The sequence below is a fragment of the Harpia harpyja genome, chromosome 10 (genome assembly GCF_026419915.1).
Source record: "Harpia harpyja isolate bHarHar1 chromosome 10, bHarHar1 primary haplotype, whole genome shotgun sequence".
In the NCBI taxonomy this organism is placed as follows: Eukaryota; Metazoa; Chordata; class Aves; order Accipitriformes; family Accipitridae; genus Harpia; species Harpia harpyja.
Window position 1 is genome coordinate 29,524,327 of NC_068949.1, and position 15,899 is coordinate 29,540,225.

At 44.9% G+C, this 15,899-nt stretch overlaps 2 protein-coding genes across 2 annotated transcripts; one reads left to right on the forward strand and one right to left on the reverse strand.

The window, feature by feature from the left end:
- The first annotated feature begins 2,285 nt into the window (after positions 1 to 2,285).
- On the forward strand, positions 2,286 to 10,273 carry LOC128146757 (homeobox protein vex1-like). The gene is made up of 5 exons (XM_052798465.1): positions 2,286 to 2,385; positions 7,846 to 8,008; positions 8,188 to 8,360; positions 8,596 to 8,804; positions 9,578 to 10,273. The coding sequence occupies exons 1-5, from the start codon at positions 2,286 to 2,288 to the stop codon at positions 9,947 to 9,949; spliced, it is 1,017 nt and encodes a 338-aa protein (XP_052654425.1). The 3' UTR covers positions 9,950 to 10,273.
- A 2,461-nt stretch (positions 10,274 to 12,734) lies between these two features.
- LOC128147110 (homeobox protein vent1-like) lies at positions 12,735 to 14,656 on the reverse strand. The gene is made up of 3 exons (XM_052799355.1): positions 14,190 to 14,656; positions 13,790 to 14,022; positions 12,735 to 13,264 (listed from the first exon to the last, which is right to left on the reverse strand). The coding sequence occupies exons 1-3, from the start codon at positions 14,524 to 14,526 to the stop codon at positions 12,905 to 12,907; spliced, it is 930 nt and encodes a 309-aa protein (XP_052655315.1). The 5' UTR covers positions 14,527 to 14,656; the 3' UTR covers positions 12,735 to 12,904.
- Between the last annotated feature and the right edge of the window lie 1,243 nt (positions 14,657 to 15,899).

The window sequence follows — 15,899 nt, forward strand, 5'->3', positions numbered from 1 at the left end:
ATTTGCACTGCCTATGGTAGTTTTCAAACCCTTCCATATGTGCCTCTAACTTAGTAATGCAGCAGTTAAAAACAATCAACCAACCAAACCAAAACAAAGCCACAGCTTTCTGTTATGATAGTGGGTTATGCATGAGTAAGACCTCCTCTAATAGAGGAATCCAAAAAGTGTCAGTCATAGCAAAAATTAAGGAGCAGGAGTGTGCAACCAGAAGCTGAAAAGGTAAGTGCAACAGCACTGTGAGCTATTAGGTAAGGTGTCTTACAGTTGCGGAACAGTTCTCTAAGGAGCACAAATAGTTCAGACAAATCAACTGGCAGCAGAAACTAGATTTTCCAGAGAAGAACTGCTGCAAGAGAAATTCAACGGTGCTGATAACACCACTTAAAAACAAGTCCCTGGGATCTGACAGAGTTAGAACTCTCAAGTAAGCCTGTCAAGTAATGTCAAGTTTTGAGCAGGTAGAGAAAAGCTAGCCTTCAGCTGTTTAGTATATTTTGCCACTTAGAAATAGTTCTTTTATTAATCATCTCTTCTTTAGTTTACGTATTAGGAGATACTGATAAACAATGTGGGTTTCAATTACATCTAAAGCATTTTAACATACGAAAAGCAATCCAACAAATGCCCTCTCAGGAGTCAGGCTAAATTAACTTCATTGCAAAGCTTTCATTATCACTGCATGCAACAGTCTTATGAGACACAGGGAACAACGGCTTTTTTCAGAAATAGTGCCCTCATATTTGGTAACAATGTGCATTGCATGAGCAGTATCCTGCAGTTCCTATGACTCCCTATTCCTACTTTTGCCTCACTGTTTCTGAGCTTTAAACTAGATCAGAGAACCAACCTGCCTAGAAAAAAAAAAAAAAGGCAGACAAAACATTCCTCTTTCCCCCCTCCCAGTGGAATTAGTTCTCTGATCTGATTCATTTTGTACCTGCAAAACCAGCTGCATCAATATAATGAAGGAAGAGAAGCAGGAGTTGCTTAAGTTGGAAGGGACACTTAGGAACATCTTTGGAATCGCAGTTTGAGGAAAGAGAAAGTGCTTACGTTTTCTCTGTACTCACTCTCTCCAACACACAAATACCCGTGACAGATTTGCCCTAGAGAAGAGAGCCAAGATTTAGCTAGAGGGAAATACGTTCATCTCTGCCTTTTTGAAAAACTCACTGACATGTAAATTTAATTCATCTGTAATGCTACCTGTCAGCACTGGCATAAGTGACAATGGGAAAGCAATAAGGAATCATGGTCTGTACATCCAAATACAGTATTTTGCTGCAAAAACTAAATCAGCAGCAACATACTATGCCATGAACATTTAGATTCATTTTTAACTGAAACTAAAGCTAAGTCTTCAAATTCTTGTTCCAGCATCTACATAAAACTTTTTTTTCTTTTTTCTTTTTTTTCTTTCTTTAAGATGCCAAGAAGTCAGTTTCATTACTGCATGTGAACAAGAAAGGTGCAGTTCTATATGAAGAATTGAGCAGATTAAACAGCTCACTGATGCTGAAAAGGAACAGTCCCTCATACCTTCCTCCTCCTGCTTACCTTGCACCAATTCAGGCTAGTTTTCTGACCCTCAGTTAACTCTTACCAAAAACATCCAGAAAGAAGAAAATTCTTGGATTTAGGTTTAAAATAACAACAACAAAAAAACCCCACACAACAAAACCCACCAAAACAACTTCAAATATTTTTTCTTTGTTAACTGTTTTTTTTCACCGAAGAACTGCAGTTTAATGAGAATTTATACACCATGCATGTGTGCATGGCGGGGGGGGGGGGGGCAGGGAGGAAGCACCTGACTCAATACCCGACCTAAAATAGCTCAGTTTGGGACTATTTTTTTTTTTTTAACTATATCAAACAAATGCTACAGCAATTTAATTAATGAGCTCTAATTATTCCAACTTTCAATACTTGGACTAGACACGCAGCATGGAAGTATTAGGTGTGTATCTGTTCTTTTCTTGATGAAAATTGTTCCAACTTTTAACAAGTCCTAGGTGTACTCCCCCCCAAAAAAGCCAAGTCAAACCAATTAGATTTCACACAGACTCCAGAGACGACCTGTTGAGATCTAGCATTCCCCAAGAACTTTCCCTCTGCTGTGGCTGGCTTCAGCTCGGGGCTCCGGGGAGCTGGGCAGCACTGTTCCCAGCACTGCTCCCACCGCTGCCCCCCGGGCAGACCCAGCCTCTCCCGCGGTCGCGGCGCTCCCCCTGCTGACACCTCCCCGGTAGACATGGAAAGAAGGAAGCAGCTGTACCGAGATGGAGAGGACGGCGGTAGATACGGCATGTCAAATCAAAGGAGGTTTGGTTTACAAAAGCAGAGATGAAGGAAGTAAAGGACTGGATGTTTATGAAGCATGTGGGAAGCCACGAGCTACTGCCGAGAGGAAAGGATTTGCGGCCTTTAGGTTTTTTTCTGTTCTCTTCTGTTTCTCTAACACAACCCCTTTCAGAACCTGGGATTACAATGCTTATTCCTGTCAGCAAAATGTATCTTTTACCATTTTTGATAGTGAGCTTTGATACACATCCACATTGTGGGGGTTTTTTTTAAATAAGTTTTTGTAAATATTAAAGCAGTCTACCAGGAGATGAAAATTTAAACCATACTGGAATTACTCATACAATCTTAATTCTACTTCATACAACATGCATGACAATGCAGTCTGGATTCAATCCTCTTGGTCCTATAAATTATTACCCCCCCCCCCATAGGACTCCTCCTCCATTCTGCAGGATCAAAGCCTTATCAGCTGTAGATATGGGAAGCTGTAGGTCAAGTGAAGAAGGGAAAGCAGAAAGAGAAAGGAAAATTCTTACAATGAAGAAAGGTTAATGACATATCAAACAACTTATTTCTCGTCAGGGACAGATTTCCTGTGAGATGGGTCAAATTTTTTTGAACAAATATCCTTGCATTTTTTTCTTATTTTTAGTGTCTTATAGTGTGTCAAGGGGGTTAAATTAAGACTAAGCACTATATGAATTTTCATTCTAAAAAAGTATTGTTTTGCATTAAAAGTATTTTTTTCCATTACCAGGTAATATCTTTTAAGGAAGGAAAGCATTACCCACTGTCAGAGGGAGCCTGAAAGCAATAACAGACCACCCCTTTATTGGAGCACAATGCACTATTAAAATTAAGCTGTTACTCAACTATTGCTGAATCACAGATATATAGTACTTAACAAATGGAAGTGCATGCTTTTAGCCCATTAACAGATTCTGCTTTGAGTACTGCAAAGTGCCACTAGGTGATGTAATTCAGGGCCAACATAAGAGGCCTTGCACCAGTGCAAGCAAGCAACATTCAATTCGATAAAGTACTGGAGCAAGGAGCAGAGAATATACTACAGGGTCAAACTAATCTAATCAGAACATCTAGAAAAGCTGGCAAAAAAAGAAGCCATGAAAGTAAAAGTCATATTAAAAAATAATTATTTATTTTTTAGTGAGTTACATATGTGTCTGTACATCACTCCAGTTCTTATCTTGGTCTGTCTGGAGAAAGTGAGTAATTATACTGACCCATTGACTGTAAAGACAGCAGCATTTATTTATATAAAGCAACAAAACTACTCACTACTAAAAGGAATCATCCTGCTTCTTCCTCTTCCCTTCCATGCTCCAAGCATTCCTCTGTGCAAGTTATAGACCTTATCCAACTTTTCAGTGAGCGGGTTTAGCTCTCCCAGCTGTTAAAAAGCCATGTGCTTTTCTTTTTTTTCCCCTATTTGTTTCCTGCCAGCTTAGAAACCTAAATGGACTCCCTGATAGATCAGAGGGTTACCTAAACTCAGAGCATGTGGGAAAAAGCACGCCCAGAATGAGGGAGGGAGGAGTGAAACGACTCCCTTTAACAGCAGACCTGTTAGTTCTACTCAAAACATTTCGTTTAGCTAGGAGTGTCCTTTGTATGAGGTAGAAATGAATGTGGTACATAACATTTTTATCTGATGAATGCCCTTAGTATTTGTTCAAATGATTGAATTAACGCATCTCCAGTGGTTTTCATTGCTTAGATACTCTCACTCCTAGCATACTGACAAATCCTAGCACAGCTTCTGTGCATTAATATTTTCCATAAACAAACCAACACCACGAGAATAACTGTTGCTTTGTAGGAAATGATCTTCACAACTGATGCAATGACTAAAAACGTATTAATTACCATGAGACAGTCCGTAAAGTTATTTCAACAAGAGACTTAAATAGACAAAAGAAAACATAGCTATAAGTGATACCACTGAGATCTCCATCAAGAAAGGTTATCGTTAAATGGGCAGCAGTAAAATGTTAATCAGTTACACCTCCACTACACTTCTCTAGCTTACTATATACACTCAAAGTTTTGGTCATTATGTTTTTTGTAGTCTATGCATTCATAGAAAGCGCTAATAATCAATGGAAGATTGGATAAATGTTTCACTACAGGACCTGCCTGTTAGCAATTGTTAATTGCTAACCAGAAACACGCGGCAATTACCCTTTAAATTGTAATTGCTCTCATATGATGGTCGCTTATGGCATTACAATCACTCCATCAAAGTCCTTTGAATGGGGGCTTTGCCTCAAGCCATCTTCTGTATCTTAGGTAAATCATCACAATAACATTCAACGCATAAATATCAGCTTTTTAAAAAAATGTAATTCACTTCAAGCATATGTTTTCTTGTGTTTATCACCTTAATAGCCACTGACACTGCCTCTTGTAGTTTTGTTGAGCTTCCTGTTTAGTTTTGTTCTAACATTGCAGGCTCGAACGGTCTGGCAAAAACATAGTTTGTTATGAATCAGGACCCCCCAAAAACCTAAACAGCTAAAGTTTAAATATCAACTAAAAGAAACACGACAGAAAGATCTTATAGAAAAACAATCATATTAAATAATACTAAAAGGCTTAAAAAAAACCCAAACAAACAACAACAACAAAAACCCCACAAAATGCATATTGAGTTTCTAACGTAGGAGAACACTTTTACACTGCTGTCACATGCCACCACAGGGAAGTTCAGTCATTATGTCACCTACTTCTGTTTTACAATAAATGGGCCAGTATTTAAAACATGGGCAGCTACCAGAGCCACTTTCATTTTATGTCTGCACATGGTTTTCTGCCAAGTTATACCACAAAATTATTGTTGCCAATACATTTTGTTTTACCCAAGAGCGGCAAAAGTCCTTGATGGTACATCTAACTGTATTGTTTACAATTATAAATTAGAACTACTAGTATAATTTTTAAAGTTATTGCATTAAATGCAAAAATATCCTCAGCAGCAAAAATCCTCAGAGCATTTCTGACACAAATCTATGGAAGTTTTTCTCACTAGCAGATAAAGCAAAGGAGATTCCCCACCACCACCCTTTAAAAAGATACTTGATTTTCAAAAAGAGCTGGGCAATATGGAAATCCCTACTCCTAGCCTCCTAAGTACAATTTCAAAGCCAAAATACTTCAGAGGATGTAAAGAGAAATTCCAGAAAGACTTTCTCAGGTGATTCAGTCCCATGAAAAAAAGTAGGAAGGAAGCCTCACCAGCCTCACTATAGCATGAGTCTGAAAGACGGCTCTACTACAAAAATATATTAGCTTCCCGTGACTTTTGAAATTAAAGCTTTTCTCCTAAAAGCTATAAAATTTATTATTCCAATCTAGTCAGATAATAACATGATCAATGACTGAAGGATTTTTAAAAAAAAAACACAAACAAACCCACAAGTTTAACACTAAAATACAAATTTAAAACCTGACATCATAGTGGCAATCCTTTTGTTGCTTAAAAACATTTGTTCATCAGTTAAAATAAGCACAATAATATTTAACAACTAGAAAGAATAACATAATAAAGCAATGATGTCTTACTGATCCTTCTGATTAGATGTTACCTTAAACACTAAATATTACAAGGATTCACTTCAGAAATTTTCTATAACTTTATCATTTTTCCAGACCAAACTTTATTTTTCCAGGGACTAATTTGCAGGTTTGCAGGACTAGGAACCAAGCGAACTAGAAGTATATGTAATGGTCCGTTTCAGACAAATCATCCTGAACACTGAATTATTTCCCAGTAATTTTTCCATAATGTTACGCTAAGGGTTCAGGACTATATCCCCTGATTGTTGTCAAAGCAGACTACTTAGCAACAGTCTCCTTCCTGTCTTTTGGGGGTGTTTTGTTTTTGTTTAGGTTTTTTAAAAGATTAATTTCATCTGGTAAATGCAGAAAAAGAATCTGCAGATTTCTCTGTGGTTTTTTGGTTTGGTTTTGGGGGGGGTGTTTAAAAGGAAAGCTGCAACTTCTAACTTGCATCCTAATTGTTTCTAAAACCTGTAGATTGCAGTGGGTGGAATTAGAAGCACAATGCAACTGCCATCCCTGTTGGTCTATTCAGATAAGCTTTTCAGTAAAACCTAAGTGTCAGCTATGCAAAGTCATTTCTTTGCTTCGAAGCCTATGTAGTCACCTCCTAGAAGTTTCATGGTGATAAAAAAAAGAACAGACTACCCAGATGGATATTCAAGAGAATTTTTCTCATTTTTACGAGAGAACAAAAGATTGTATAACTGCAGATGTATGCATGAAGAATATTCAAAGTCAGCATCTAGAAATTTCTTACTTATGTCATACTTCAGGACACTTAACAAAAGAACATGTAAATCCCATTACATATTATGGGAGAAAATAATATTCCTGCCTGAGAAAATATAGGAAACCTTAGAGGAAGAAGAGCTAGAAGCGTAGCATTATCTGACTTTTCCTATCTCATTACAAATGCATCACCGTTCATAAAAGGTGACATGAAGTTCTTTGAAGTCCCAGAATTAACATGTTGTCTCAAACATATTCGGCTCTGCGTGAAAGCTAGTTCATTATCTCTGACTGTATAAACTCAAGCAGTAGTGACTGTTTACTGAAACAACCTGTAAATGTGTTAGCCTGTGTTTGCAGAGGATAAGGACCGTGCCATCCCAGGCCCACTTCAGACCATAAAAGTGGTTCTTTTCTCACCCTTATCTGAATCATCCTTGAACAGACTGCTTCTGAACAGAGTTTACACTCCTCTTCTTTGATCTACTATATAAGAACATCAGAACTGTTTACTTTGAAATGCACACATTTTTTTCTTGGGTGCAGGGAAAGGAGATCGTGTTTTAAGGCATGAACAGATAAATTCAACCCAACTAGTCGTTTTTCTCCGTGTTTCTTATCCCGTCCAATATCCTGAAACATAACTGTTCATTGCTTAATCTTATTCTTAAATAAATTCATAACAATTAACTCATTCTACTACCTATTAGATAATTCAAAACTTCCCACCTTACTTTCTACAAATGACCTAACAAATTGCCATGCTAACGCCACTGTGATATAGTTTCAAACCTTCTCTCCCTGAAGACTTCTTTAAATCTCTGATACTACATAAACTGAAGCCAACAACTATACCTCACACTTCAGAGGAAGATGAGAGTCCTAACTGCAGCACTCTGTCTCATGGACAGCAGTGAAAAATATTTAACCTTGCATTTCCAAGTAACTCCCTAGTTCAAACAACATCTACCCACCCTGACTTAATAAAGAGCAGCGTGTTACTCATAGCATATTGGGAAGATACTAGTATCAGTGTTTCTCCATAATTTCCACCTGTTTGCAAGCTCGAGGACTACTTACTTGTTCCTACCTCGAGTCGCACTCCTTTGCTGGTAGAAAGGCAAAAGGATTCTTCCAAACCTTGCATCAAGCAAGCAAGAGGGGCTCCAAATTTGAGTTTAAGTCTCACGAAAGAGGCCTCTCTATGTCCTCCTTTGTTACCAGTCCCTTCTGAATCCTTGTCCTTCACACCAGGAGATAAAGATTTAAAATCACGGCGTGGTTCAAGAGTCGAGGCCAGCTCGGGCCGCATAAAAAGTCCAGGCCGTGATGCGATTATCAGCGGCTACGTGGTCAAGAGACGACTCGGAGCTGAACTTGGCGCCAGGTCAGGTAGCCTTGAGTTCTGCTAACTGCCGCGCTCAGAGATTAGGCGGATGTAACAATCACCTGAAAGGGGAGATTAAAGCGCCTCTCAATGGGGCCCTTTGTTCTCGGCCTCATTTGATGCTTTGCGGCCTTTTCAAACCACGTCGCGGAAAGCGCTTTAAATGTCTGCCCCCGCAGCCAGGGCGGCTTCAGTGAGCGGGGACCGTCGGCAGCCACGGCAGAGATGGAGAAGGGGCCCTTCTCGGTAGAGTGGCTGGCCCAGAGCAGCCGCGGCGCAGCCCAGCCCGCGGCCCGCCGGCCCCGCTCCCCGCCCGGAGGAGCCGGCAGCCAGGAGAGCCCGGCGGACCTCGGTGAGTCCCGCCTCTCCTCGCGGGCGGGTCGCGCGGCGGGGCCGTTGGTGGCGGCCGTTAGGCTTAACGGTCGCCGCACGCGAGGCCGTCGGGCGACAGCAGCCGCACGTGCGGCCGCTGCCTACGTCACCGCCCGCGCGACCCGGCGCCCGCTGAGGGAAGGGTGCGTCGTGTGTGTCTCGTGTGTGTCGTCCCCCCCCCGCCTCCCCGCGACGTCCCCATCCTGTCCCCGCAGCCGCGCTCCGGGACCGGGAGGCCGCGGACCGCAGCAGCAGCCTCGGGCACGAAGCGGAGGCGGGCGGCGGGGCCGTGCCCGGTCGGCCCCGCACCAAGTTCTCGGCCGCGCAGCTGCAGGAGCTGGAGCGGAGCTTCCGCGAGCAGCGCTATATCGGCGCCAGCGAGAAGCGGCGCCTGGCCGCCGCGCTGAACCTCTCCCAGAGCCAGGTGAGCGCGGCCGGGGCGCCCCGGGCCCGCCTCTGCCCTCCGCCTGAGAGGGGAGACGGGCCCCGCGCGGCCTCGGCCCTCGCACCCTCCTCAAAACTGCGGGAGACGAGGGGCGTCCGCAGCCCGAGACTGCCTTGGTAGGCACCTCACGACCCTCGGGGGGACGCGGATGGGGACAGCGACGGCTGCCGCAGGTGCGGTGGGTCAGGCCGGCTGCCTGCCTCACCCCTCTGGCAGAGGACAAGCTGAAGCAAGCTTGCAAGCCTGCTTCAGCTGGCGCAGCTCTGCTGTCCACCGCAGCTTCGTGTTAAACCAGAAACAATACACAAATGGAAAACGGTGATTACAAACTTTAAAAGGTGAAACCTCATCGGAGGTAAAAATACTTGCACAATCACCAGCATTTCAACTTTCAGGCTAATTCTTCCTTAAAATTATGTGCGTACTTGGTAGTATTGCAGGATTTCTCCCTAAACAGAGCTAGCCCTACCCAGCCCTTTTAATCCCACTGCACCAGTCTTGAGTTACAGTCCTGGTCTAAACCTGATCTTTGAGAAACTGGCTTGCTATGCCTCATGGAGTTGTCACAGCTTGATTCCTCCTCATGCCAAGACAATTGCCCTACACTGAATATAGATCAATGTTAATTAGCCCTAAATCTTATAACTGTTAATATATTCTGTTACTCTGACAGTCTGACTTCAGGATGTACTACTATATGGAAAAGGGACAAGTGGGTTCGTTCTTGACTTTTTTGTTTTTCTTATCCTCAGATAAAAACCTGGTTTCAGAATCGTCGTATGAAGTTTAAACGTCAGACTCAGGATGCCAGGGTAGAAGCTCTTTTCTCAGGCTTATTTTTGCCCTATCGTTGTTACCCAGATATTGCCACATCCAGCTATTCTCAGGGGATGGATGTCAATGTATCTTCTACCTCTGCTGTTTCCCTTCACCCAGCTATGCCAAGCCCTGCCTTGTTGTTACCTTCTGTTCCAGCTCCGTCCCTGCAGCCAGTTTTGCCAAGTCCAGCTTTACTATTGCCTCCCAGCCCCGGATTATCTTGTTACTCTTCTGTAATTCCAGCAATGACTCTAACCGATGACAGTAAAAGACTGAGGTTCCAGCCATATCTTCCTTCCTGTTAAAAATGCCAAAGATTACCTGTAATCTAAATAAGAACTGCCAAATATCTCCAAGAGTAATTATTTAACTTATTGTGTTATATTAAATAGATTGACGATTCAATTTTTTTTTTTAATCAAATTTGGGGGTTTATGTTAAAGGAGAAGATAATTTGCCTCTACTAGAGAAGTAATACTGAGAGTGGAAGTGGAAGACTTGAAACTTCCCTTTATTCCTACAGTCTTCGCTATGCTGTACTGAAACTTCTATATGAATTTTCCTATCCAAAAGTTTGTTTTCAGAAAACAACCTATAATCATGTGGGGATCTCCACTGAAAAAGTGGAGTGCTGTTTACACTTCAGTTTACGTAGTAATTATATCATGTAATAGACAACAGTGTTAAAAACTTTAGCCATTCTACTTGGGTGTGGGTTTTTAAGCAAAAATTTGTAAACTACAGCAAAAACATTGACATGAGAATGGTACCAAAGGTGGCAGCCCTATGAACAAAACTGAACAAGTTGTCCAGTATTGTCTTTTATCTGTATATTCCATACCATTCCTAAATGGGTCTCCCCTGTTTGTTGATGTAGATATACCATTTATGCATTTAAAGAGAGTTGAGGCTAAGGAATTAATTGGCAAGCATGTATTTTGATGCCAGTGTCAAACATGCTTATAATTTAAATCTGCTGAAGAAAACATTAGTTGTTCACAGGTTGAGGTCTCCTGGGACACTCAAAATGAAAATGTTTCAGTTTTTACTTCTAAAGTTTCAGCTGTAACTTGGCAGCCTCACTAATTTTAAACTGCAGCATTCTGTTAGGCTTGCTATCAGAAACACTCAGGGCTGTTCCTAAAAATACCAAAGCAAGCGTTATGGAAAATGACAAAGTGGAGCCTTTGGGGAATAATGAGAAACAAGATCTTGCATCAGCATAAAGCAACTGCAGCAGGCGTGATTACATCTCCTTCCCTCCCCCTGGCCATCCTAACCTGCTTGCGTGGTGATGGTTAGGCTACTTTGCAATTGTCAAGAGAAAAAAGTTGCCAAACGGGGCCTACAGCCGCCTTGTGCCCTGCCCTCCCTTCTTCCCCTCTCTCCCCTCCCATTAACAGTTGTGTTGTGGGGCTAAGGAGAGCAAAATTGAAATTAGTCTTTGGTAGACAATAGGAATATTGAGATACAGGAGGGGACATGCTTCCATCCAAATTCCTGACTCCTGTGTCTCATCTCCTGTCTGATTATAACCTCTGGTGATAAAGAAATCCCTGAGCATGCCATAGCGTGGTAATCTCTGAATCTGCTCTCAGGCACCCTACCTTTCCTACCCAGGGGGAGGGGTGGGAGACACTTGAAGGAATCTCCCGCTCTCCCACCTTCTCGGTGCCACACCAGGACAGCACTGCTCTGAGATGCAGCTAGGCAGCCAAAGGGACAACACGTGCATTTCTCAGTCACTTTGAACACAGACTATACAATGCAGGGAAAATGCAGCATGACCATTAGTGAACAGTCAGCCTCTAATTCCACACCTCGCTTCCCCCAACGACCAGCAGGTTTGCTTTCAACATGTCAACCTGGATCCTCTTGGAGTTAAGACTGCATCTGGTTTGGAACAGCGTAATTGGAGAAAATTCCCTTTACCCCTTCCAAGTCATCCTTTCACAAGTGAGAAGCCCCTAAATTATTAAATCAGAAACTCTTGCTGGCTCACTGGATTGGAGGGTAAAGCAGTGGGGAAATTTAGACTACAATGGAGCAGTCAACTTAAGTTTCTAATGCATTTAGAAGGCCTTTCAGGTGAATTAAAGAAACTTCATTAAAGTCTAAAAGATCAATAAATAAGAAGTGATAACTAAACTCTTTCAGGAGAGGAGTGAAAACTGATCCCAGGAAGAACTAAAAAACCCAACAGATTTCAGGATTGCTAAAGCAAAAACTTGAGCTACTCCCTTTAAATGTTTCTTCTAAAGGGTTCAATTTACTAAAAAATGGTTCAAAATACACAGTTATCATGGGCATGTAGTGGCGAATCAAAGGCCAAATTTGCAGATTAAAATCCCATTTAGACAATATGGCTATGAACTGAACGCAATTATGCTCTTAAATTTTTTACAAAGTATTTGTTTTGGTAATTGTAAAACTTTAAAATTCCATACTGAAGGCTTGAACTGTTTAATCCCTGTTTAAAGAGACACACCGACTTAATATTTGTGATTAACATAGCTGATGCTTTCATGTGGAAGATGGGACTGGAAATGCAAAGGAATAAATTGATTAATATTCAGAAGAGAAACTCACCAACAATTTATCCTTCCTCCTGGAGAATGCACTTAGCCAAAAGCACAGTGCAACGCAACTGTTAAGGTCCAGCCTCCCAAACACACTCAAGAACAGACAGACTATATATCTCAGCATGAGTGTAGGAAAGTCAGATAAGACATATTAAAACATCTAAATCCTTCCCCATTACCCAAAACCGGAATTCAGGTGGCCATGGTCATTTACATTGCACAAGTGCAACTTTTATAGAGTTGGCACATGTAACTTTGTTCAGATTTTATTTTTATATATATATGGAAAACTAGGGTTGTGCACTGAAAACCAGTTTCTTAACACGCCAGTTTCAGACTAAATAACTTTGCCCTGCACCATGGGAAATCTGGTAAATGCAAGTTTCTGGTACCGCTTTTCTCCCTCCAGTTCCCTTTCAGCAGCTTCCTTTCAGTTCCAATATTTTTTTCCTTTCCTTCCAATATTTTAAAAATTAATAGCCTATCAAACAAAAAATTACTGAGTGGCATCACATCCAGTAAATTTTAATACCAATTAGTACAAATATAAAATTACTCCGTTTCGCGTTTAACTTAAAATAATAAACACATACTCTTCCAAATCAGACGAGATTCTGAGCACAAAATACATTACAGCATACAACATTTTTCCCCATTGCCTGCCCCTTTTTGTTTTCACTATAATGCATATACAGGGTGGCATTGCTTGTCCATTTTGTTCTGGATAACTGGATGGAAAGAAGGATGAGGAAGAAAGTGTTGCTGGTAGTACGGCCACTCATTTGCCATAAAGCTGTAGGTGCTTTGCGATGCATCGTGTCTAGGAAAGGAGAAGCTGAACTGCACAGCTGGCACCGGGGTAAAAGGCAGGAGTCTCTGGTGCTGTGGAGCAAAGGGGTAGTGGAGACCATCCTGAAACAGAGCTGGTGGGGTCCCCGGGGGACAGCTGTAGAGCGGAGCAGGAGACATGAGGCTGTGCTGGTTGTCCTGTATCTGCCTCTTCAGTTTCATCCTCCGGTTCTGAAACCAGGTCTTGATCTGAGCAACAAAAAGAACGGGTTGGGGGGTGGAGACAAATCAGGGACTTTGCTTAAAAATAACGTGCAAACTACGAACAACTGTATCTCGGCTGGTTTTGCCATTTTGCTCCAGTTGAATTGACAGAGTCGGACTGATGCTTTCGCCCCAGTTAACCGAGGGCAGAGAATCTGAGCGGTGTGGAGGGGAAGAGGGTCCGTGTTCAGCGATTTTAGATTAATCCCTTTGAGTCTTTAAGACCCTATATAAGCTTTGCAAGGTCTACGCAGATCGCTGTACGGCAAGGACAAGCAGTTTACCTTATTAAGAAATAAGGAAGCTTGATACCCCCCTGGTAGAAAGTGCCCCCAAGTTCCCCGAGTGTTAACTCGTTAAAATTCCCGAGGGATCCCACTACCCTTCCCCCAGCCCCTGCTAAACCCAGCTGAAGACAGCTACCCCGGTTCAGCGCGCCGAAGGCCGATGCAAGACCCGGCTGCCCCTGCCCGACGGGAGCGGGCAGGGTCCGCTTCCTCCGGGACACACCTGGATCTCCGAGAGCTGCAAGGCAGCCGCCAGCTTCCTCCGCTCCGAGGCCCCCAGGTACTTCTGGCGCTGGAAGGTCTTCTCCAGCCGGCAGACCTGCTCCGAGGTGAAGGCGGTCCGCGCCCGCCGCTGCCGCCCGCGGGTCCCGCCCGCCGCCGGGGCGCGCTCCCCGCCCGCGCTCTCGCTCTCGTAGCCCGAGGACTCGTCGGCGCTCAGCCAGCCGCCGTCGGGGGCTGCGAAGGAGGAGGGAAGGGGCGGCGGTGAGGCCTCTTCCCCGGCTGGGGGAGTGCCTCCGCCTCCTCTCGGCCCGCCGGGCCGTTGCACCGACGGGAGTCGAGGTCCCGTGTGTACGCGTCCCGCCCGCTCCCCTCTTCTCCCTCCCCGTCCCCTCTTCACCCACCTGGCTCCGACGGTGGGTACGGGTCGGTGAGCTCCGGGGGACTGTCTCCGCCGGGCTCCGCCGCGCAGGGCTCGCCGTCCGCGGGCTGGCTCGGCCGCGCCCCCCTCCGTCGGGACTCGGCTCTGACCAGGAGGGGGGTACTGCCGAGCGACGTGGGGGCGCGGGGAGGGGGCGCGCAGCAGATGTGGGGCCTGACCCCGTGGGGCTTGCTCCCTGCCAAAGGGACCTCGGTCTGGTTCATGGCGGAGAGGGGCTGGGGGACTGCCAGGCTCGGCCCGCTCTTATATGGGCCCCTGGTCCCGGGCGGGCGGGTGGGTTTGCAAGTGTGAACCCACATCAAAGTGGGAATCGAGCAGAGATAACAGCTGCCAGCGTGGAGGAAAGTTCACACGTCTGGCAAATGTCTACAACCGCTGGCTCCAGCGTGTCTGCGGGGCCGGGGAGACCCCCTTGAAGTGCAAACCTGCCCCCCCCCCCGGAGGGAAGGGCACGGGCAGGCCCAGCCCCACAAACGGGCGTTTAAAGATCCCGCCGGTGCCGATAACAGCGCGGTTTTACCCGCTCCCTTTTCAGCCGTGGGGTCCCGCATTGCGCAGGTACCCAAAATCAGCCGCGGGACTGCCCAGCCCGGCCCTGCCCGCAACGTCGGGGCGCGGAGCGAGGCAGGGATGAGGGAAAACGTACCGCCGGCAAGGCCTGCCAGCCCCGCCGCCGGGCACTTCACCTCGGGGGGGCTGTGGAGACCGGCCTCCCTGGGAAAAGCCGTGGGGGGCCGCTATCAAGAAGTCCCTATCCCCGAGGCTGAGCCTTCACCGCCGGTGACCACAGCCGAGAGGTGGGATTAGCAGGGCCGCGGGCCCTCTCAGCTTGAACTTGGCGCCGTCTGTCTAGCCGGAAAGGGCAACCGGTGTCCCAAAGGGTTTAGCGATCAAAGCACTAAGTGAGCAGCGAAGCTCGCACCTCACCAACTTCAAACTAGACCAATCCACACACGTCGGCATCCCGAGAAGGACGATGCCCTTGTAATGCAGGGAGAACACCAAGGATACACACACCCCCAGCAAAGCTTGGTTGGGGAAAGGCCGGCTGCAGAAAGGGGCATCCCAGCAGCTCAGCCCATCTCCAGGCTCTTCTTGTGTCCACCTTACACCCGCCCTTTGGCCACCCCAGTGAAAAAGACCGCACTGACCACGACCCCCCTGGCAGTAGCGATACTTGGATAACACACACTCTAACCCTCGATGCTTCCTAAAGGGCAGGGGACACAATCACCATCCCTGTAACTGGGTAAATGCACTGACAGGACCTCAATTTCCACTGAAGTCCTCAGAGTTCCTGCTGGGATGCACAACTGAAAGGAGTGGGCACCATAAACCTGGGTCTAACGGGCCAGGAGCTTGTTTCTTTCTAAGAACATAGCAATAATCTAGGTTCCCACACATGAGAGTAGATGGGAGTTTTCTTTCTCTAAAAAGAAATATAATAAAATATTAAAAATAAGTCAAACACCCCAACCAAACCAACTCCCCTCAAAACTCCCCAATTTATTATGAAAGATCAGAAGAGAAAATCATAGTCATGCTACCCATTTTCATTGTTTCAAATGTTCCCATAACTCCATGGCCACGGGAAGGGACAGAGCATTAACGACCCCTCCCACCCCCACAAAGGCCACAGTGGCTTATCCCAGCTCTGGCCCCAGGGGAGCGG

What these genes read in the sequence shown, in the direction of transcription:
- LOC128146757 (XM_052798465.1), top strand. Translation starts at nt 2,286, where the DNA reads ATGGAGAGGACGGCGGTAGATACGGCATGTCAAATCAAAGGAGGTTTG. An exon ending in ACTGGATGTTTATGAAGCAT is followed by an intron (nt 2,386 to 7,845) that starts GTGGGAAGCCAC and finishes CTTTGTTACCAG; the next exon opens with TCCCTTCTGAATCCTTGTCC. An exon ending in TGAACCTCTCCCAGAGCCAG is followed by an intron (nt 8,805 to 9,577) that starts GTGAGCGCGGCC and finishes TCTTATCCTCAG; the next exon opens with ATAAAAACCTGGTTTCAGAA.
- LOC128147110 (XM_052799355.1), bottom strand. Translation starts at nt 14,526, where the DNA reads ATGTGGGTTCACACTTGCAAACCCACCCGCCCGCCCGGGACCAGGGGC. An exon ending in GTACCCACCGTCGGAGCCAG is followed by an intron (nt 14,023 to 14,189) that starts GTGGGTGAAGAG and finishes CCTCCTTCGCAG; the next exon opens with CCCCCGACGGCGGCTGGCTG. An exon ending in TGCAGCTCTCGGAGATCCAG is followed by an intron (nt 13,265 to 13,789) that starts GTGTGTCCCGGA and finishes TTTGTTGCTCAG; the next exon opens with ATCAAGACCTGGTTTCAGAA.